This window comes from Denticeps clupeoides, chromosome 19 (genome assembly GCF_900700375.1).
Source record: "Denticeps clupeoides chromosome 19, fDenClu1.1, whole genome shotgun sequence".
In the NCBI taxonomy this organism is placed as follows: Eukaryota; Metazoa; Chordata; class Actinopteri; order Clupeiformes; family Denticipitidae; genus Denticeps; species Denticeps clupeoides.
Window position 1 is genome coordinate 8,763,433 of NC_041725.1, and position 23,855 is coordinate 8,787,287.

The 23,855-nt window shown below is 42.0% G+C and overlaps 2 protein-coding genes across 2 annotated transcripts; both read right to left on the reverse strand.

Annotated features, from left to right (window-relative positions):
• Positions 1-19: 19 nt before the first annotated feature.
• vmn2r1 (vomeronasal 2, receptor 1) lies at positions 20-6,996 on the reverse strand. Its single transcript, XM_028962159.1, has 6 exons — positions 6,378-6,996; positions 4,769-5,060; positions 3,819-4,697; positions 3,157-3,384; positions 2,869-2,992; positions 20-1,703 (listed from the first exon to the last, which is right to left on the reverse strand). The coding sequence occupies exons 1-6, from the start codon at positions 6,617-6,619 to the stop codon at positions 610-612; spliced, it is 2,859 nt and encodes a 952-aa protein (XP_028817992.1). The 5' UTR covers positions 6,620-6,996; the 3' UTR covers positions 20-609.
• Positions 6,997-9,743: 2,747 nt separating this feature from the next.
• Positions 9,744-23,162, reverse strand: gmps (guanine monophosphate synthase). The gene is made up of 16 exons (XM_028962061.1): positions 22,923-23,162; positions 21,283-21,461; positions 18,628-18,742; positions 18,355-18,452; positions 18,103-18,206; positions 17,778-17,971; positions 14,960-15,125; positions 14,543-14,694; positions 14,212-14,385; positions 13,602-13,707; positions 13,391-13,506; positions 13,163-13,288; positions 11,590-11,705; positions 11,087-11,217; positions 10,384-10,556; positions 9,744-10,296 (listed from the first exon to the last, which is right to left on the reverse strand). Exons 1-16 carry the CDS (start codon positions 22,947-22,949, stop codon positions 10,195-10,197), a joined length of 2,079 nt encoding a protein of 692 aa, XP_028817894.1. The 5' UTR covers positions 22,950-23,162; the 3' UTR covers positions 9,744-10,194.
• Between the last annotated feature and the right edge of the window lie 693 nt (positions 23,163-23,855).

The following is a 23,855-nucleotide window of genomic DNA, read 5'->3' on the forward strand; positions in this document are numbered from 1 at the left end:
TATAAATTCAGCAATTGTGTCAACTGAACAACAGCTATAATTTATTGTTGTATTTATTTTATTATGATTATTATTACAATAAAGTGTCAATATTAATAATAATTTTTCATGCTTTCTTAATTATTAATGAATTAATAATGAGTAAAAAGACCACATATCCACTGTTCTGTCCATATCATTCCAGCTGTGCTTATTAATATAAGTAATGTAGAATTAAGTGTGGATATAAGAGTATCAGTACATTATATTTTGAATATTTTCTCAGTGATAATTCAACAGATTGACACTAACCTAACCAAAACTTCCCCTATTGTACTGAGGTGAACCATGTTTTCCATAATTTTTTGTGTAGGTTGTATTTTAACCAAATCTGTTTTTACTTCAAGAGCTGAAATGTTACAGTTGCTTTGTTGACTGTCATTAAGGGATCTATTCAATATAAAGTGTAATCAGTAGACTGTAATAAATTTAATGATCCCTGAGAAGTCTAAGCTTCAAAGCATTTAGTAATTAGTTTAGATTCTTATCGCTATGTCAAATAAGTTGATTTTAACTGCTGTGTTTCCAGTGCTTAATAGATGACTTCTCAAAGGCCTTGAAGTTATGCGCTCAGTCCACAGACACAGTAGACACGATGGTTCCGTTAGCTTCAGAGGCTGTGCTGCTAGCCAGGGAGAGAGACGTGCCGACTGCAGAGTTGTCTTTGCCCTTTTGCCGCGGCCTCATCTGCTCATCCGTGTTCCTCTCTGGCTTCACCAGCAGCACATAGCACTTGGGCAGGAATATGCATGCCAGCAGGCCAAAGCTGGAGGCCAGGATGGCAAAGATCTGCACGGCCACCATGAACTTGCCGCGCGTACTTAGGTAGGCCGGCACAAAGGAGATCCAGACGATGAAGAAGACCAGCATGCCAAATGTGATGCTCTTGCCCTCACTGAAGTGGTCCTCCAGCTTCCGGGCAGTGAAAGCAAATACAAAAGCCAGCAGGGCCAGCAGGATATCGTAGGCAAAGATGCAGCTGATGAACACCACGTTGCCCGGATCGCACTCCAGAATGATCTTGATGTTCTGGGCAGTCATGTTCTTGTTGGGCCGCGGAGGTAGCAGGCACAGCCACACTGTGCAGGCCACCGCCTGTATCAGGGTGCAGACCAGAGCCATTGCTTTTTGGTGTCCAGGCTTCAGAGAGTCTTCGTAAGTCTTTGGGGCAGCAGGTGCAGGAGCCGGGGGTGGAGGTGGGGCGTCTGGGTCCTGCTCTGCTTTGGCCGCGGCTTTGGCGGCAGACTTGGCAGCAGACTTAACAGACTTTATGGCCCGGGCACGAAGCATGAGCAGTGCAGACTTGCCCATGATGCAGGAGAGGCAGAGGGCAAAACCAAGGGCCAAGGCCACTTGACTCGTCATGCAGGACCAGGGCTTTGGCTCCCCCAGGAACACGATGGAGCACAGGAAGGTCACGACCAGAGAGAAGAGCAGCAGGAAGCTCAGGAGAGCGTCGTTAACTTTCACCATGGGAGTGTTGATGTGGATCAAGAACACCACAGCAACGGCAATGGTCACCAGGGCCCCGAAGGCAGCAATCGCAATCAGGGTAATGCCCAGAGGTTCGGCAAAGTCCAGAAACTCTATGGTCTTCGGCACACAGGTGTCACGGTTGGCATTGGACCAGTATTCAGAAGGGCACTGGATGCAAGCTCTGGCATCTGTGAAAGCCAGAACAAAGAAAATGAAAGGACATGCATTTGCAGTGGCAGAAATGCTCAGTTAATCCCAAAAAATTAATTGAAATACTACATTTACATTTACAGCATTTATAAGACGCCCTTATCCAGAGCGACTTACAATCAGTAGTTACAGGGACAGTCCCCCCCTGGAGCAACTTAGGGTTAAGTGTCTTGCTCAGGGACACAATGGTAGTAAGTGGGATTTGAACCTGGGACTTCTGGTTCATAGGCGAGTGTGATACCCGCTAGGCTACTACCAGCACATGTTTTGATGGAACATTTTAAAATTGGTTGTCTTCCAAATGCAATAAATCACATAAAATGCAAAGGCATGTACTGATGTAAATTCCTTAAAAATGAGTTTAATTGTCAAAACAGGCAAAATTGTATTTTTTGCGATTATATTTCATGCAATCAAATTATGAATATTTTTTAAATAATAAAGCTGTTTTCTCCAATATTTTTGAATCTTGGACAACGGGACTCATGTTATACAGTACAGGTTTGGACACATCTTCTCATTCAATGTGTTTTCTTTTTTTTCATGACCATTTACATTCTCACTGAAGGCATCAAAACTATGAATGAACACATGTGGAGTTATGTGCTTAGCAAAAAGTGGAGACCTGGCCTCCACAGTCACCGGACCTGAACCCAATCCAGATGGTTTGGGGTGAGCTAGACCGCAGAGTATAGGTAAAGAGGCCAACAAGTGCTAAACACCTCTGGGAACTCCTTCAAGACTGTTGGAAAAGCATTTCAGGTGACGACCTCTTGAAGCTCATCGAGAGAATGCCAAGAGTGTGTAAAGCAGTAATCAGAGCAAACGGCGGCAATTTTGAAGAAACTAGAATATAAAACATGTTTTCATTTATTTCACCTTTTTTTATTAAGTACATAACTCCACATGTGTTCATTCATAGTTTTGATGCCTTCAGTGAGAATCTACCAACGTAAATGATCATGAAAATAAAGAAAACACATTGAATGAGAAGGTGTGTCCAAACCTTTAGCCTGTACTGTATGAGCGATCCTGGTTAAAAAAAAACAAAACAAACACATATAACAACCCCATTATAACGGACCCATAACAGCGAATTGTTAAGGGTATTCTGTTAGGTCAGTGTTCTTAAATGTCCGTCACCTGAGGTGTTACTGATCTCTCCATCTGCACAAGGAATGCAGTCAAAGCAGCAGACCGGTTCTCCCTGTCTGATTCCCTTCCTGGTGCCTGGCTGACAGGTCTCACTGCACACAGAGCGTGGCATCTGAAAAAATTTATTTAATAACCATAATTTAATATGGATTTTTTTGATATATTGAATTAGTACTGCTACTTTGTTAAATATTTGATTGCAATTTAGTTATAACGGTTTACTCAAATGTAACCACGTTCCAGATGCGTGAATATTCCACATATCCTATCACTGACCTTTAATGCTGCATTATTCCACAGGATTGATGCATTGTTTATGGTCATCCTAGATTCAGGAGGCGCTGTGCTGTTGTAGTGTCCAATTTTGATGTAGGATATTTCACCACTGGGACTCCTCTGCCAGTTAAGGATGTCATACCAGCCATCCACATCCCCATCGTTGAAGTACACAGTCTCACCAGTGTGAGGGACGTTGAATTTGACATTTTTCAGGTAATACATCAACTACAGAGAAAGAAGACTTTGTTATTAATCAAATAAATAAATAAATACATCTTACATTTACATTTACAGCATTTATCAGATGCCCTTATCCAGAGCGACATACAATCAGTTACAGGGACAGTCCCCCCCTGGAGCAACTTAGGGTTAAGTGTCTTGCTCAGGGACACAATGGTAGTAAGTGGGATTTGAACCTGGGTCTTCTGCTTCACAGACGAGTGTGTTACTTTTGGATAATTGTGAAATTAACACTATTATTAAGAATAATTGATATTATGCACCACACTGATGTACTGTAGTAATCGCCATCTAATGGCTGAACCAAGTAATTGCAAGTTACAAAAAGCACATGGCAGTGGTGGGGGCAAACACTTGATTCTGAAAGTGACTTGAGTACAGCTCCATTATGATTGTGCTTCTGGATTCATCGTACACACCTGCCAGGGCTCAAAGTTGCTGATGTTGGCGCAGCCGCCCTTTTCAAAAGGACCTTCCCCTGGCGTGCAGCTCTCCATGTTGTGCAGGGCATTTGCTACAGCGTACACAGCCTTGTAGACACTGTAGGTGAGCCTCAGCTGAGACACATCGGTGTACGTGTTGTTCAAGCTCATTAGAGATTCTTTACCGGTGCACATACCCGCGGGCACCCCAGCGGCTGCTGCCCTAGAGGCCGTGGCATTTCCTCCATCCTGTGCCGCCTGCGCCCTGGCATTCAGCAGAGCCCGACTGTAGCTCAGTGTGCAGTTGAAGGCTGTTTCCCAGAACTCCTCAGTAAGGGGGTCAAGGTAGGGGTCGATGCCCAGCAGATGGTCTTGCAGGTTTGGTATATCAGCCCGACGGAGGCCAAAGCCCAGTGTGCCACTGAGCACCTGCTGCACACCAGGGTGGCGGGAGATAAGGGCGGACGTGATCCAAGCCTCACTGGCAATCCAAGTGCGATTGGTGACATTGTACTGCAGCAGCTCGTCCAGAAGTGGGCTGAGGTCCACATCAGAGGAGAAGACCACGATGATGTTGGCCGTGGAGCGTATGACTGTCTGCACAATACGGTGGATGTCGTCAGGTGACCTCACCTTGGGCAGTGTCTCAGAGAAGGAGATGCAGACACCAGCCTCTTCCACCACCTCCATGAACTTCTTGATGCCGTATTTGCCATAATCATCGTCAGCTGCGATGGTGCCCACCCAGGTCCAGCCGAAGCGCAGCACCAGTTGGGCCATGGCCTGTGACTGGTGGTCGTCACTGGGGATGGTGCGTAGGAATGTGGGGAACTGGAACTTGCTTTGGAGTACTGAGCATGATGAGGCATAGCTCACCTACAAATTCATTTAATGTATATTATTTCATGGAAATTTGAACAATGTGAACAGAAAAAAAAAATCCTCACCTGTGGGAAGTAGTACAAGCCGAGAATTCGGGCTGTGGCAATGGAAAGGTCGGAGGCCCCAGCTCCCACCAGAGCTGCCAGGGGAGACCCTGTGCCACAGCGGTAGTTGGGCACAGCTTCATCCTGCCCTGTGAGATAGGTCAGAGTTCCCTCCACTGCTTTGGAGATGGTGAAGCATGAGTCATATATGACGTAGCCCAGGTCGGTCTCTGGCAGCAAGTCTGAGCGAAGATTTATTTCATCAATAGCAAACAGCATCGTCTGCGCCCAGCGAAATGTTCGGAAGTTGAACCTGTGGAGTAATATTTAACAACTTTTTAATCGGGCACTGTGATAAATTCAGAATTGAACCATTAGAAAAATTTGACATTTCCATGAACAAGGTCATACAATTTTCACTGCATACGCTATCTTTAAATTTTGACATTTTGGGTACATTAAAGAAACATTGGTTGGCCATGTTCATGTATCTTTCCAACAATAACACATAGGAACCTCAAAAATCCTATAATTATTTGGCTTAATATTAAATATTTGTATTCATTTAGCTTCTAGCATGCATCCAACTTAACATTCTAAACCTATGCTGGTACTCCCAAGGTCAGATCTCATTTTATGATGTTACAGAATGTTTCCAGTCAGTTCTGGGCAGTATAAGCTACATGAACACATTTATTATTATTATTTTAAACATAAAATGTAAAGGTGCCCTAAAAATGTCAAATGACACAATGAGATTTGGGGCCCAATGGTTCAACATTTTTTCCAATTGAGAGTTACCATTGCAAAAATATACAGAGGCATCTGAAAATATCCGACCACAAAAAAAAAAAAATTCTGAGATGGTCAAGCACGAGCCTAAATTATGTATTTGTCTTGATTTTCAGGCCAGAGTTTCATGTTTGCTGGTTCCCTCATTGTCCCTCATCTGTCACGTTAACTATAAATGTATCCTTGCCATGTCTTGTCCCCGTGTGGTCATTGTGCCTTAATGCTGTCCCATATGCTTATATGAGGATCAGCCTGATTAAACAACCCCGTTGTTTAAATTAATTTCCCTGTGTTCGTCAGTCATGTGATTACGTCCTTTTCTTCCTGCCCCGCACAATATTTGCCTCGGGGAACATGCGTTGAAAAACTGGTACTGTATATGTGTCCCATAGGATGACAAACTGTCACTAAACGCCCCGATATTTAATTAAAGGTAATGACTGGTTCCGAAGCAGAAGCACACAGGGAATTAATGTTGCATTTGATTAGTCATTGAGAATTGAAGTGTGTTTTTGATTGGCTGAGATACCACAGGTTTAGCCAGTCTCAAGGGACACCCTTAACTGTGACTTCTGATTTACGTCAGGATCAGAAATAGAATTCCAATAACCTTACAAAATCATTCAGTATTAAGATGCACATATGAGAGCAAGCAAGACATTTATTTTAAAAAGAAAAAAAGAATATGCTTGTTAATAAAATCTCAGACATGTAACTATATAGACATTTATTTTAAAAAGGAAAAAATCAGAAAAAAAGAATATGCTTGTTAATAAAATCTCAGACATGTAACTATATAGACGTTTATGCATTACTGGCTCAAAATAAGGATATTTACCCATCGCACGCAGAAGACACAGGGATCGACGTCGTGTTGATGTCAGATGAAGCGAGGCGCTTATGCACCGGGAACATCCCGCCAACAACCACCGTCTTCTTCTCCACGTTCTTATATCCATTCAGGTTAAACTTGGCCTTCAGTTTACAACTGGACTTGGCCTCGGCCGACAGAGCAAGGCCCAGAACCACGCAGATCCCAACCATCAAGCGCCATTTCCGTTTGCACCCCTTAAAATCCATTTTAGTGACTGTCTGCTGTACTGCTTATAGGAAGTATGGGAGCAGGGACTGATAGTTGCTGTTACTGACAGCTGCACCTTCAGTCCCAGAGGGAGTTAAGGCAGGTTGCATAAGACAAAGGGTAAAACCAGCACAGTGGTACTTTCCTGCTTTCATTATAATAATATTAAAAACAATGTCCCATTGGAATAGTTTCTTATTATTATTAGTTCAGTAAAATTAAAATGACCATATTCATCTCATTGCGTGTTACTGCAATTACATTGCAGTTCATATGCTCAATTAAGATAAAGAACACACAATCACATAACAATCTGTGTATACTTTGGAGACACTAGATTGTCTCCGAAAAACTAAAAAGAAGGAAAAACTAAAAAAGGATCCGATGCATGACCAATCAACGAAGAAAGTAACATAGGAACCACGTAGGTTTCATTCGTAACACGGAACACCACGGGCTCTAATTTAATTGGCATCGCGTGCACTAGAGTGCTCTCTCGTCAATAGCAATAATAACACAGATACTGTGTCCTCTGAGTACGACGCTTTGGCGACAAGGTGCTTGTCACGACTTGTCCTTCACCCAGCGCCTGTGCCCTGATGGGCCCCTAGGGACCTTGTGACCAGGTCCCCCAGCCAACTGATTAAAAGTGCAAAAAAATAAACAGATCCACCGGTGTTGATAGAAGAAAACATATCCAGGTTACTCTGAAATAATCGGAACCTGGGGCTATGTTCGATTTGGAGAAGTCTTGCTTTCAGCAACATTGGCTAAAAGATGCACAAATCGTACCGCATCCTTATCTCAGCTAATGATAAGTTGACTTCAGAGTCATAGGATAAACAGCATTTTCAACAAGATGCGCACAATGACCGACAACCTGTGGGTCCCAAACCAAAGAATTTCACTGTTGAAAAAGAGCCAGGCACGTTCGAGCTGCATGAAGGAGCCAAAAGAGCCAAAAGGCTGGGTGCAGTACTGCAATGGACACTGGATGCACCCATATGTAATGCAAACAATGCATAACTGATTTTTAAAAAATTAAGATTCTAGTACCTTTGATAACCTATAGTTGGACATTTCTGAACCACCACCTCAAAAAGAGGAGCAAAAAAGTAGCGGCTTGTGGTGTGTAATAAGTAGACACGTCCTTGATGAACTCTACTGCTGGATTTGATATCAAGTAACCGACAAGAATGTTGCCAAATTACGAATTGTCATGGAGACACACAGAGACACCTGTTTGTGCGAATGTTGGTAAGCAAAGGTGTCCTCTGATGCCCGTCCCAGAAGACAGTTATGAGCAAGAGTAAGATGAAAATGTGAAGTACACTGATCGGGATCTGCCATTTCTCAGTGAACCGAAGCGCATTTCTATTAACTGATTTTGAACCATTCTTTTAGGTAAACAGAAAAGGCACACTAACCTCCCAAACAACGTTGAGTGTAAAACTCGAGCCCACGGGACTTGTGTAATGGAAACTAAGCCCACTAGTGGGCGAAATTGCATCACTGAAGTCGATTTATATTCAGCAGTTTCAGGGACGGCCGCCTGGAGACACACAGGGTTAAGAGTCTTGCTCAGGGACACAATAGTAGTGAGTGTGATTTGAACCTGTAACTTCCTGGTCTTCAGTTTCATAGGTGAGTTTGTTACCCAATAGGCTACTACCCATGCCATGGCAAAGGGTATCTTGGATTTGAAGAAGTCTTGCTTTTAGCAACATTGGCCAATGAGCATCCTTAGCTCAGCCTATGTAATGATAATGTGACTTTATAGTCGTAGGACAAAGAGCATTTTCAACAAGATACGCACAACCAAAGAATTAGATTGCAGGAAAAGAGCCAGGCACGTTTGAACATGATCTTTTATTAAAGCTTGTTTCTCATTATACAAATTTTCAGTTTTGAAACTGCATGCGGTGGCTTTGTTTGAGGCACAATACTAAGAAAAGAAAGAAAGAAAGAAAGAAAGAAAAAAAAAAATCCTCACACAGAATTGCATAAATTAAACTTTTTTTTTTTTGTATTGCAGAACAAACTACTAAATTATCTAATTGGTTTTAAGTTCATTTTCTGAGTAGACATATGTACTGTAAAATTTGTACATGTACAAAGGCGACACTGGGAGAGAACATTTAGACAAAGATTTGCAATTAAGACAAAATACACACACAAAAAAGAAAAAGAAAAAAAAAGAAAAATCCAAATTGCATCCATGAGTTTTTGCAATACTGGAAAAAAGGAACTTTTTGATGGGAAAAAAAACATACAGAGAATAAATAACTAGCATGTTATCCATATCAACACTGCAAAAAGTATCTACATCGGAGGTGCTGGTGAAGGGGATTCGGTGACGTGCTCCTTTTGGCCCTTGCAGGTTTTCTACACGGAGCTCAGCGTGAACAGATTGGTTTGGGCCTGTGTTCATGTGTCAGTCCCCTTCAAGAGTCCAAACCGGCAGCCAGATAATAAAAATGCATTTGTCTTGTCTTGACCTTTAAGGAGCATTGCTGCCAGGAGATCGCAGGGACAACAGCAGCTCTCCTTAGTCCTTTAGCATCTTGAAAATGAAAACTATTGCTCTACACATAAGACAACACCAAGGCCTTATGAAGGGGGGATAAAATGCTGTTTATGTGCAAAACATCACCAAGATGGTGAGCAATGACAATTTCATGTTCCAATATTTCCTCCAACTTGAATACATTTTTGTGTGTGTATTAAAAAGCATACATTGCAGCATGTTAATCATTCCCTCTGGGAAGGGTGAATATGTTTGGGGATGAAAATTTTCACATCTCCCAATGCAACGTGAGGGTATGTTTGTATTTATATATTATATATAAAGCACAAAGTCACCCACACCTGCACAGTCTCTCACACAACAGGCACAAATTCTATAAGAGTCACATCATTTAAGAAACTCCTTCAAACAAATACCACATCTGCTGTCTGCAGGGTAAGGCTCGTTCTGTGTGAAAGGGGGGTGATAATCCAGAGCAAAACAATTCATTCTCCTGAGATTCAACCTCACGTTCTCTACATTTGGCAAAAAGAAAGAAAGAAAAAAAAAAAAAAAAAAAAAAAAAAGAAAAGCAAAGCAAAAAAATATATTGGTCACATCTTATCAACAATGAATTACTTTCGCCATACTTACTTTAAAAAAAAATAAAGGGAAAGAGGTGAGCTACATGAAGGAGCCAAAAGAGCCAAAAGGCTGGGTGCAGTACTGCAATGGACACTGGATGCACCCAAGACCATCAACCCAACATCTCACATCAATCAGTACACAGCACTTACAGGAACTGAAAACCCACAATGAATTGCAAACAATGGATAACTGATTAAAAAAAAAGGATTCTAGTACCTTTGATAACCTATAGTAAGAGATTTCTGAACCACCACCTCAAAAAAGGAGGAGGATTAAAAAAAAAAGTAGCGGCTTGTGGTGTGCAGAGATCACAGTACAGCCTGCTATCATCGTAGGGAATGTTCTGTTCTTATGGGGTGGGCAAGAGAAGGTATGGGACAATGGGGACAACAGTGTGTGGGCATGTGCACACAATGCACACTACTCCCACTCCGTGGTGCCAGGAGGCTTAGATGTCAAGTCATACATCACTCTAGAGATGCCGGGGATCTTCTTAATTTCGTTCACCATCTTCATTACCACCTATGGACCAGACATGCAAGACAAAGTTAAGACACGTAGAGCAGGCAAATTAGCTACAGACTCCAAGAACAATCCAAGAACATTTACCTTCTCTGGGAATTGGTTGTCAGGCGTGGCTGGAATGCCAGTCATGAAATCACTGGTGATGAAAGTTCTGATGACCACGGAGCGCCGGCACGACGGCTGCTTCTGCAGGGGGTCTCTGTCAAAGTGCAGCGGCGTCAGGATCACAGGCATCTGACTGATTTTACTGGAGTAGCCTGATGAACATCAGAAACCACAGAGGTACGAATGCAGGTTAATCATTTAATAATCCATATATAAAAAAAACATACATAACATACATAGTAAATATTTTTCAAGTGTTTAACTATTTGAAGGCCAAAAACTTTACATTAAAACTAAAAATACATTTGTACTATTAGAAGTTCAACACTTCTTACACATACCATCAATCCAGCATCAATGTTGATATTAACTAAACATTTCATTAGGAAGGCACACCGACATAAATCAAGAGGTGTTAAACTTTGCTGCATACATTCAGAAAGAAAAAGTAGGGCCATCTGGTGGACAAATATAAAAATGTGAAATTGAAAGCTAGTTGTCCATTATGGATAAAGGAGCACTCTATGGCAGACACTGGGAAGAAAGAGTAACAAACAGGCCTGGGTAAGCCTCCACCAATTCAGATATAAATAATACTAACTATGATTTAAAAAAATGAATAAAATTAAGATTAAAACTGTAAAACCTTGCACTTTAAACTGGATTTCAGATTGCCCCTTACCGGATTCCCTCAGGATTGAATGTGCCACAAAGTCAGCCTGTCTGAGCGTGCTCAGGACGCCTGTGGTAAGGAAGGTGGGAGTAATGTCTGTGGGTGGCTCCTTCACTGGCGTCCCAAATATATATACAACTCTGGAGGAAAAAAAGAGGAACAAAAACTATTTTTAGCAAGGTTTATTGTGCGCAGTAATCCTACTTTTGTCATTTGAATTATTAGAAAAGTTGGTGGTCAATTTTGATTTCCCAGTCACGACATGCCAAGATGGCTAGCTGATACTGACATTAGCTGATATGTTTTTGATTAATGATTTGTCTTTGTGAATGCTATTTCTGAATAAATGAGCAAAACTGAAATGTTGGAAAGTTTTAAATATATATTAATAAAGACCGCATGGTGTGTTTTCTCAAGTGACCTGATTAGTATGAGCCAAAGCATTTGCATCTTTGTTGATTTGTTGCTGCCACCGAGTTTTATCATGAAATGAGACACAGGGAGTGTATTACCTGTTGATGGAATGGCACATACGAGGGATGAGTCTGGCCAAGAACATCAGGGACTCCCAGTCAGGCGCATCTTTACTGGTCACCCCACAGACATAACTGTAAGAACGACAGTCACCCTGTACACAAATTGGGGATGGAGGGAGGGAGAGAGAGAGAGAGAGAAAACAAAAGAGAGATATTGGTTTAACACTTGATTAGTCTCTCAAAAAATGTAAATACACTTTATAGCTGGCCTTCACACAAAACTAATATTAATATTGCTAAATATTTACAACATTATAGTCTAAATTGGTGAAGAGGGACCAAGACTAACTGACCTAAACCTAACCCTCAGTCTCAGTCGGAGTAAATTTAGCTCTCTGTGGTGTAGAACAGGATGTCTGGGTAAGACACTCCCAGCAGCAGCTACTGGGACAGAACGTCTCACCTCTCCCACCCACCACAAAATCCCTACTGACACAAACTGAGCAAAAACAAACATTCTGGACCTCAGACACAGACACCATTTGAATTTATCTGTGTGTATCACTCTTCACAGACAACTCATACTGCATGGAACGTACATCTTAGCAAAAGAAAAGTAGAAGGGAGCGAGACTCTTTCCAGTCAGCGGTTAACCACTATGTCAGCCAAACAAACATTTTCAGGACAAACAGAGGTTCAGATATAACAGGATTTCTGTAGGTTTAAGAGAGTCAAATTTAAGACTTTCTTTGTGGACACTTTCATCAAATTTAAGACCCTTCATCGGGGTCATCAACTACATTTTCCTGTCACACTCTGTGAGGGCCAGGATGCTTTTCTAAAATACTGTATTAATTGTATTTAGCTTAGGTAATATATTATTCTTTGATATATTATGGTTTTGTTTAGGAGTTAGCCTCACAGTTTTATATATGTTGCATATGCGGTCAAGAGATTTGCAAATCAAATTAACATTATCAATAAATATTTAACAGATTTATTTACAACATGTAAAAAACAAATTTACAAGCAGTGATTCATACCAAAAATAATAGGTACTATAGACCAGAAATTTGGTGACCACCAAAAATCCAAGAATTTAAGGATCCATGTAAATATGAAGAAAAATGGTTCACTTCAGCATACATACACACCGGTATCAGCTCACCCATTTCAAGACAGGGTGCAAAAGACAGTAACATCTTGACACACAAAAGAGCTGCATGATCCTAAAACTTTGGTTTTAACAGAAAAAATTTAAATTAACGCTTTTTATGTTTACTTGCAAAAAAATATATATATATTATTCATTTGCTTATGTATCTTAATGAAAGAAAATTATTTTGCTCTTTCAGCACAGTGCTGTGGTTATACAGACTACTTTGTAAACAAGCTTGAAGTATGGTTAGAGAGCCCAAGTTTCATGTTATTTTGTGCAGTTTTTAGTAACTTAGCTTTTTCTAAAGATTTTGGCAAATCCCATTAACATCCCTTTAGCCTTTTTGCTGAGGGAAACTAGACACACAAAAATTCTAACAAGGCACCTACAAAGTGCCATTAGAGGAGTAAAACTACTTTTTGTAGTGTGCTGGACGCCATGCGGACTCACCTGGACACCCACACTTTTGATTGGCAGCAGGAAGGCATTAAGTGAATGAAGGCTGGTGATCTGCATCAGCTTCTCCTCCTCTTCGTCTGATATACATGACTTGACTCTCTGCAGCAGTGTGTGTGGCTACAGTCAAAGAGAGACGTGACAGTTCTTTAAAAATAAAAACTCATTAATACTTCACCCCATGGGAAGCTCTTAGGAATATATATATATATATATATATACCTTTTTGACGCTGGCAGAAAAGTCTGTGATGATTTTTAAGATGTTGTTTGTCTCTGCAAAGTCCTTACACATGTAAGGTTCATCAGCGCAGATTACTCTGATGGCCAGTCCGGGGCCTGTGGGGGAAAACGGTTTGCCAGTTCATCAAGATACTAATTAAAAGTACAGAAAACCTCCTGAATTCCACTGACTCAAAAAGAGGAGGACTCACCAGGGAACGGGTGTCGATAAACAATCTCCTCAGGGAGCCCAAGCTCGCGACCCAGTGCCCGCACTTCATCTTTGTGGAAATCCTTTAGAGGTTCAATCACTTTACCCTGAAATATTGAATAAAAAGGCACAGGGATGAAGTTTGTTTTGGGACATTGTGAGGAGTGCTCTCTCTAAAAAGCAGTCAAACTCTAAAAGAACAATAAAGAATTGTATTTGAATTATGTGTTCTGACGCGGCATCTGAACTAGAGGTACAAATACATATGTATGTGAAGTGCGTTTAATCTACGCTTCACAAAACACAGCACAAAAAACACTGTACTAAATATACAAATTTTATTCTTATAATCATAATGTACTTTTACTTCGGAGAGAAATAGCGTTCTGCTATTTGATATGTTGCTCATGGTAAAGACCTCATCAAAACGATTAATATTGTTATATGATAAACATTGAGGAATACATTTTCTGTGTTTACAAAGCATAGTTTATCATAAGTACTCTGCAAAAATAAGCTGAAGCTGCGGTGCATCACCACATCATCACTTCATTCTCACACCCCAGTTGACCTCCCATTAAGTAATTACTGGCTCGATCACGACCTCTTACCTCATCTCGGAGCTTGCGGATTAATTCTGTGTCGTTGTGGTGCGTCTTGATGACCTCTGCCTTGCTGCTGGCGATGATGGAAGCACTCTCAATCAGGTCTGGCCTCAATGTCCCCTGAGCCAGATACACATCCTCAGGCTTGAGGTTCATCTCACCAATCACCTCATTGGCCACCTGATGCAATGAGTGAAAATCAAAGATAATTAGGGACTTTAAAGCCCACTTCAACATGAACTCATACTTCACTAAAAGGGGGGCAGCTTGAGTGATCACATGCCAATAAATCCTGATTACTGTAACCGCGAGGATCAGAAACACTCAAACCACATACCTTGACAAAGGTGTCACCAATGATTTTTCTTTTCTCCTCTGGGTTGGTGGTCATGTTTAGGGTTTTGCTGATACGTTTCCTGGGAGTCCTGTCCTCCTCAGAGATGGGCAGGGTCGTAGTGCCATTGTAGAATGTGTGTGCCGCATTAACAACTGAACACATGACAAAAACATTAGTTATATCTCGTCCGTTGTCCGTATGGACAACTCATTATGCTGAAATATAACCCAATCTCTGTTGAGAGAGAAGAAAATATATACATGTGTGTGTGTGAGAAATATACATTTTGGACATTACTATAGAAACATTTGTAAGCTAAGTTGATTTGTAAGCTAAGAAAATTCATAAGATTTCAATAAAAAAACATTTGCATATGCCATATCAAATTCAATGTAATATTCAATGCTATAGCCTTACCTTTAACATTGATGCCCAGTTTGGTCAGGGCTTCCTCGACACTCTGGCTCTCTTGCTTCCTCATGAAGCCATTGTCAATGTGCACAGCAATCACCTGGTCCTGGTTCAGGGCCTTATTCAACAAGGCAGTGCATACTGTGGAGTCCACACCTCCGCTTAGGAGTACCTGGAGAAAGACATGCACATTAAAACCCTGGAACACATCTCACAGACTGGTGTGAATAAGCTGTTAAATCTATTTCAGTATGCCAAATAATTGGTTTTCTTAAAGCAGGAGTAAGAGTTGTACCAAGCTGGGTGACCACTAAGAGTCTTAATGAGATGTTTTGGTGTTAGGGACAGTTCAGTAAGCAAAGCCCATAATTACTTCAACCATCTTAGCTTCCCAACACAGTGGCCTACAGGTGAAAAGCTGGCATAAGGCTTCTGCAGTGACCATGATGTCCAGACTCGAGTCTGGAACACATGGACTAGACAGTGTGTAGTGGGTGCAATGTGGCCTATAGAAGTGAGTGGGCATTCACAGAAATGATGTCATCAACACCATTCACCAACCACAACCACAAAACAGGAAGTTGAGTCTGTGTTTTTCCAAAGAAAATTAAACTAACCCACTGGTTCTTCAGAGTTTGGAAGTCATGATAGCTAGCAGCAAAGCAAATAGCTAGCAGCAAAGATGGTCTGATCTGGAATTTGTCCTCTTAGGTACACAGACCAGAAACCCTTATCGAAAAGATGGCTTAAAAAAAAAAAAAAAAAAAAAAATGTAAAAAGTATCGTACTTTCCTCGCCTTTGCAGAGAGAGCAGGTTCTGCAGTGTGTCTAATATGCAATGATAAAATTACATTGATGAAACGGTCAAACAAAGCGGCACTTCGACATACGTGATTGGGTGGTAGTAGCCTAGTGGGTAACACACTCGCCTGTGAACCAGAAGACCCAGGTTCAAACCCCACTTACTACCATCGTGTCCCTGAGCAAGACACTTAACCCTGTGTGTCTCCGGGGGGGGACTGTCCCTGTAACTACTGATTGTAAGTCGCTCTGGATAAGGGTGTCTGATAAATGATGTAAATGTAAATGTGATTGCAAGGTATGCTGTCGGTAACACTATGTGAGGAAAGTCTTGACGTTTTGCCAATGAAAGGGACAACAGGAAGGTAGGATTTAGTCACTGAGCTTGCTAAGAATTTTATTTATTTTTTTTAATCTACCGATAGATAAACTTATTTCGGTGTATATTGATGGTGCTCCGTGCTTGGTGGGGAAAAACCAAGGATTCATGGCGCTTCTTTGTGAACATGGAAAGAGACCCTGAGTCCTGAGTTAGTAGAACTTCAGGAGCCTCTCCATGTTAGCTATCTCGTGGACATGACTGAACATCTGAACTAACTCAATGTGAAAATGCAAGGCGTTGGAAATTTTGTCTCATCCCTTACACAAGATAGAACTCTTCGTCGCCGACATTGAAACAGGTTGTTTACTACACTTTGAAAAAACTGGGAGAGTTTAAGAATGTATGCACAGTAAGTGAGCCTGCTCAACATCTTGATCTTCGGCAGCCAACCTGCGATCACGTTTAACAGATTGAAGTCTCGACGCCTGCATGAAGCTTAACTTCACCACGTATCAACCAGACTACAAAGCAATCAGCAAAACCACGCAGCACCAGAAGTCGCATTAATGGTAAGAGGTCTTTTTTTTACTTATCATTGGTTCTCAACAACATAACGTTATTAAAAAAGAATTCAGAGACTTACGCCCAGTCCACACGGAAACGTTTTGCTCTGAAAATGTCAAATTTCTGTCTGATATGGAGACGTTTCAGGGGCCCCAGAACGGTTATTTTCTGAAAGGGGTTCCAGAGTGAATTTCTCTTCTCCACATCTCTGTGTGGATGGCAGAGTGGCTTTTTTGTGAAAGTGTTGACGTTTTAGTGTCACGTAATTCATGTGGGGATAACCTTGGGAAGGTGGAAACAGGTGATTCCCACAACATAAAACAGGCACCAGCCGAAGATACGGCGCTCAGTAACCAAGTTCACATCAACACAGACTCAACTCGACCCAGCTAAGCTATATAGGTTGGGCTGATAATTCAGGGCTGCGTGGCAGAGCCGACGTGGAAATAAAGCAGTGTTCAAGAAGAACATGGCATGCGATGCGATCACCACGAGGTTTGGGATTCCGGGAAAAAGAAATTTGCATGGACTTTGAATGCGGTGCCCACACAAGAATCCAAAAAATATACAGTTTTGGATCAAAGTAAAGCCACACCTGACCTAACCTATAACCCCAAATGAGTCATACACAAAACAATGGTGGATAACACGTTCATGGTTGTGCTGCAGTGGCTCCGTGTGGACAATGACATTTCAGATAATGCTACCATGTGGATGCAGCTCTTTTAGAAACACCCGTTTTAGAGAAAATCGTTTCCATGTGGACGGGGCCTTTTTGTACTATAAAGTGTTGGTCTGACATAAAATGAATACATTTATTTTGTATTTAGTATGGCTCTACCAGAACTACATTTAAAAATATGAGCTGTTCATGGCTTGCTCAACCAAAAAGGTTCCCCAACCCCTGTGCTAAACACTAGAAAGGGTGGTAGTAGCCTAGTACGTAACACACTCGCCTACGAACCAGAAGATCCAAGTTCAAATCCCACTTACTACCATTGTGTCCCTGAGCAAGACACTTAACCCTAAGTTGCTCCAGGGGGACTGTCCCTGGAACTACTGACTGTAAGCGTTGATAAGGGCATCTGATACATGCTGTAAATGTAGAAAGCCTTTGAAGGAAAAGCTAGATCTTACCAGAACTTTGGACTTGTCGACCTTCTCCTGGATCTCCCGAATACACGTCTGCTGGCGGTTCTGCACTGTAAAGTTGCTCGTGCAGCCAGCTATCTCAAACAGGAAATTGCGCAGCATCTCCATTCCCCGTTCTGTCAAGTCCACTTCTGGGTGAAACTGAGTCCCATACAGCTTCTTCTGCTCATTGGCAATGCCTGGGTGGTAAAGACGAAAAGAAAGAAAATGTTGCACACTGTCTGTTCTAGCTGTTCAGCAAGGAAACTGTGTGTCAAATGAGATGCTCTTATGAAAAATTATTTGAATAAATTGATTTTTGTCTCCCTACCAGCAACGATGCTCCCAGATTGGGCTACCATTTTAAATCCATCTGCCAGTTTGTCCACACTGTCGCCATGGGTGAGGAGAACCAGCTCTTCCTTTTGAAGTCCCCTAAGGTAACAAAAAAAAAAAATTGTATTGACTTAATTAAAGTGAAAGGACAAAAGGGACTGTCCAGGATTCATTGCTATGGGGGTTTAGGTGCTCGGTGTGGCCTGAGGCTCCACCATGACTAATGATGCTTTGGATTTGGACCAACCTAAAAAGAGAACAGGAGTTGTCCAGTGCCACGCTGAAAACGCCATCTTCTCTTACACTCTTTCTGTGCACTGTGCCTCCGAAGACTTTATTCATCATCTGCAAATCAAAGAGAAACAAGCCTGTTGATCACTGACAATGTACAAAGCCAGGTAGAAGTCCCCGCGTGCAGAGTACTTTTTACAGAAGAAATTCTTAGAAAGCAGCAAGCCAACAACTCTCATGTGTCCAAGACTCTAGACGCACAGATTATTATGTGTTGCCCAACTCTTACCTGCATGCCATAGCAGATGCCCAGTACAGGTTTGCCAATGGTGAATATCGCAGGATCAAACCACGGGGCATCTTCCGCATAGACTGAATTTGGCCCACCAGATATAATTATAGCCCTAAAAGCAAACAAAATGAAATTAAGCAAGGATTTGAAGAAGCACAGTTAACTGACTGTATTCAAAAATAACATTTCCCAAATAAACTGTGTTAATGACATTCTGAACAATTCACAACAGAGATAAAAGACAATGCGATGAATCTGGACAAAATCTGAGTAGGACAAGCATGGGCATAGTTATACCCATCATACAAGTACTCGTCATAGAGCTAAAGCCAGAAATATACTTGCTGTGAGCAACGTATGCATATCCATACCCAGTTGTTAACATTTATGCTGATATACGTCGGAATATCTGGGTTGGAATATCTGCTGTGGCTGTTAGTCCTGGCAAATGTGAATATTCTTTTTTTTTTTCTTGCCTGACCCGGTCCAAGATCGACCCGACAAGTCCTGGTATTAAATGGTATTTCTGATGGTAATGGTATTTAATGGTATTAATGGTAATAGTAATCCTTAATGGCTTTTAGATAGTAATAAATGCATTGTGGATATTCATTATGAATATAGGAAATGTTATATTTTGTATGTTCAAAATGAATATTGTAAATAGTAAGAAGTGGATTGTAAATCTCTTATGTGCATTTATCCTAGTAAGAATTGTACTGCAGATGTAGAATACTAATTCTGGATATCTGAAATAGACCAATAGCCCAATAGACATGAATGGGAAATGTGGCATCATTGCGCCTAGAAAGATGGATGTCTGAAAGAGAAATTGTGGATCTGCAATACATACCCATTCTAGCTATAAAATGTTAAAACAGCCACTTGTCATCTTAAAGGGTTTGGTACATTTTTATATTGAGGTCAAACGTAAAGCACTTACTTTACAAATGGTAGCATGCGTGCGCTGCGCTGGGTGTGAGGGGCCTAGCGGGTAAGGAAACAGACCCGTAACCGAAAGGTTGCTGGTTCAAATCCTAAACCGCCATGTTTTTTTGGGGGGTTTTTTTTTAACCCAGAAGGCTTTAAACCTTGAAGGCTTGTTTAATTTGATTTATTGTGTATAAAATTTAAATTTAAACTTTTAAATTCTGGATTTAAGGATTACTATTCATTGTTAATGATATTTAAGGCCTTCATTTTTGGAAAATCCATGGATCCACAGAAACCATGTATTGATATTTTCTAACACCCCTAATACATATGTAGTTAACGGCACGTATATTTCTGCCTGAAGTGGTTTAGGTTATTTATTTAGTACATTTGAGTGTTATCATGAACCATAAAATGCCTTCTGGATAAGCTCAAATTCATAACAATACACAATATGCTATCATTTAACAACCCTTTAGGAATTTGGCTTTTATACCTCCTGCCACTACAGGCTGTGTAAAATTTTAGTCAGTAATAATTTCTTACTTACACAGAAAGCGTTAATCAGAAACAGATGACCCAGATTCACGCTTAAATCACTCTGCCATGGCGAGAAGGGCGTGGTACACACAAGTTGCATCTTTGTTACACTCCAGTTCAAGTTAATGACCGCACAGTGTAACGATAACAATATAATGTCAGGTTCAGGATCAAACTAGTTTTTACTCATTTAGAACTGGTTTCCATACGTAGTCAACTATTGGTAACCAAAGACGGGGGAAAAAACGACTACTCAACATTAGTTAATAAGATTTAAGTGTCAGGCTATTTTGTGCTGCAACTGTGGGCCTGTTCTTCAAGCAGACACACATTAAGCAGACTGGTATTTCAAAAGAGCACAGACAAGAGAACCAGAGAATCTGGAGATGCTGAGCAGGAAAAACCGAACGGCTTCTGCTGAGAAAGGTCTAGTGGGAGAGAAAAAGACAAAGAGAAAAACTCCCATTTAAACTAGAATGGAAAAGCACAGCATCTTCTTCGATATTCTCCGGCCATGAGATAAATTAGTCCTTCCCAAATTGAGATAACACGGAATACAAATGGTCCTAGTGACCACAGTAAGCCACTATTTTTATTCCTGCAGACTGTGTGTGAGCTTTGTCATTTGTGAAAAACTACATTTCCTCCAACAGTTGCACCAATTCCTTGGTTCATTGTCCTGTATTTGAATCCTAAAATTAAATACACAGAACTCATGGGAACTAAAATTCAACATCAACTGGGCAGGTTTATGCTTTAGGTCTAGTGACAGCAGGACCTGGTAGATTCTACCAGGTTCTACATGGTGTCAGCACCTAGTAGGAACCCGTTCATGTGGCCATAGTGTTCTTTTTGCACAATTGTAGAAATGCACAAGCACACATAATATTAAGTCTTATGAATTGGCACTGAGGTCCCCTTTACTAAGGTACCTTCCCCACACACAGATCCACGGGAGCATTTCATGGTGGCCCACTGCGTGCCAGGTGCCGGTCTAGTGCAGAAGCGACCGAGAACCAGTCCGCGTTTACACTAGACAGTAGCTCAGCAGGTGCAGAGTTCTTCCCTCATTTCTTCATACATTTTCTTCTAGTGCACATTTGAATTTTTATTGAATGTCTGTGGACGTGCACATAGCTACAGGAGCTTTAATTTCTTCAGCACTCCCTGACACCTCACCTGAAGCCCTTCTCCTTTATGGCAAAGGCTGGCGTCTCCAGTGGCATGATCTCAGACCTCACGCAGAGCTCCCGCACACGCCGATCGATCACCTTCCCATACTGCGCCCCGGCATCTAGGATCACCACCGCGCCATCATACTGACTGGAACCATCTTTTGCCTCCCTGCTGAGATCCAGCTAAAGAAGAAAAAAGGAAACAAAGCGATTCATGAGGTTAATATTTTTTTATTTATTAAACTCTTGATGCAGTTAACTAGCACGAAGTGTGAACTCATGACACCCACCGAACCAGATGCTCATTCACACTTGGTCACATGAAACCCTGTAACAGGCGCCACATACCCACATGGCTTAATTTCAGATTGCATGTGTGTATTGGCACGCTGTCTTACACGTGAAAGCTGTGTGACTTCCGTTTTGACTTAGTTTAATACATTTCTGTCCCCATGACCGCATCCCAATCAATGAAGGTGTGGTATAACCACCACATTCTCTGCACATTAACGGGAGAATGTCAATATCAGGGTATTTTATCCCTGAGCTCTTACAGGCCCTGCAACCCATTTTAACATTAGGGCACATCTGCAAGAATCCAGCACGAATGCATGACTAATCAGTGTTGTGAATTCTGTATATGATTATTGGTACGGATCCAAACACAAACTATGCATGCGCTGATGCATATTTTGAAAAAGTTAACTATTCCGGCCATTACCACAAATAATATTCATGCATAATATGCATTATCCACAAGAAGATAATGTCAATAACACACATACACAATAAATCAATACATTTTTACTTTCCGCGTGTGGACAAAGAGACAAAAATGTTTGTCCCATGCGACACGCCGCGTCCCCGTCCCTGTGCTCGACGGTGAAGCCGGAGACTCCCCACGTGGTTCGTCTCTTCACTTCCTCGACCGGAGCGCAGGACGCGCGCTGACGTTCCGGAATAAAAAAAAAAACAAGAAAGTGCCAACCTATAAAAAAAAAAAAAACCTCACAAAGCACGAACGCTGCTATCTGTCTCCTAAAATAATAATAATAAAAAAAGAGGAGGGCAGACTCTGTTGGGGGCAGCGGGCAGAGCCGGCGGCGAGACGGCGGTGGCCTGTCCGGCATCCGGGGAGAGCTAGCGCGCTGCTAGCGGGTTAGCATCGGTCCTCACGACCCCGCAAGAAAGAAAGAAAAAATACGGACCCGCGGCTCCACGCGCCGTCCGCCGTACCGCCGACCGACTCGCCGTCGGGGCGGCCCGGCTCCGGCGAGGCCGGGGCTCTCGCGTCCACGCGGTTCTCGGTCCCGCCGTTTCCAGCCCGCACCGTCCGGAAAGAGAAACGCGAAACCCCCCCCTGTCAGAATTCTCCGACGACAAGTCAACACAACGCGTTAACGTGCAAATTTGAAGGGGTTTTTTTTTTGTAAAACACCAGTCTGTTGTGTGTGTTTTTTTATAGTTGTAAATCAGGCGGCAACAGGCAGAAGCATGAGGGTACCGACACGCTGCAAGTTTGGCCTAACCGGGGACTATCCCGGCCGCCGAGACCCGCGGTAGAGGGGGCAGGGCCCCCCGAGCGCGGTCAGAGATCACGCCGCAATCTCCCGCTGTCTGCCGCGAGCAGGCCGGCCGACTGACCTTGGAGTCTCCGTTGCACAGAGCCATGGATGCCTGGAGTCGAAGGTGCGCGGCCGGCCTCTTCCACGTCCCCGTTCGCGTCTGGCGTAGGCGGCAGCGCTGGTCCCGCGGCCGGAGTAGCAACAGACTGGAGCCCCCCCCTCCTCGGCAGCAGCAGTAGTCCGCCCGTTCCCGCCCGCTGTCGGCAGCTCACTGCGCGGCGAGCCGCTGACAACCAGGGGAGGAGTTTACGCGGAAAAAAACAAAGTTGTGCGCTGGTGGTGGCTGGAATTTTAAAGTTCACATGGTTGAAGTGTAAAGGTTATAGGTTCGCGTTAAAGCTGGAAAAAAGTTTTGACATAATTTATTTATTAGTATTTTTCATACTGTATATAAATAATACACACACACACACAATATTATATATTGTGTTTTTGCTCTTTTGTACATAACTGCTTTTGCTACTGTAGAGTTTTGTCACTATGTGTAAACATACCTGACAATAAAGCTGATTCTGGCTCCGATCCGGATTCTGATTGTGGGCTGATTTTTTTTCTTTACATCACCAAAACCTGTACTCGGTTTATATCCACAGTAGGAATTCAGTTAAATAAGTGAGACACGTTTCAGAAGATCATGTGTGGGATTGAGGAGTGTGATGTACTGCCATGTATTTTTATAGGACTGAATTTCTCTGTCAGTGTGTGTGTGTGTGTGTGTGTGTGTGTGTGTGTGTGTGTATATATATATATATATATATATATATATATATATATATATCTTACTTATTTTTTCCCCTTCCCATTATGCACCAGCCATGTCCTTGAATGATAGTATCTTAAGTGCATAATGGGACACTTTTCATTTAAAGGCACTGGTACACAAAAAAAATGTATTTTAAAGGGCACGGCCAGGCCTGAGGACCCGAAACACTGAAGCTCTTGAGGTTTATAA

Coding starts and splice junctions, on each gene's coding strand:
- vmn2r1 (XM_028962159.1), bottom strand. CDS start 6,619: ATGGATTTTAAGGGGTGCAAACGGAAATGGCGCTTGATGGTTGGGATC. Junction 5,061..6,377: donor GTGTCTTCTGCGTGCGATGG/GTAAATATCCTT, acceptor ATTACTCCACAG/GTTCAACTTCCGAACATTTC. Junction 3,385..3,818: donor GCAACTTTGAGCCCTGGCAG/GTGTGTACGATG, acceptor CTTTCTCTGTAG/TTGATGTATTACCTGAAAAA.
- gmps (XM_028962061.1), bottom strand. CDS start 22,949: ATGGCTCTGTGCAACGGAGACTCCAAG. Junction 18,453..18,627: donor GCATCTGCTATGGCATGCAG/GTAAGAGTTGGG, acceptor TTTGATTTGCAG/ATGATGAATAAAGTCTTCGG. Junction 17,972..18,102: donor ATCTGGGAGCATCGTTGCTG/GTAGGGAGACAA, acceptor TTTACCACCCAG/GCATTGCCAATGAGCAGAAG.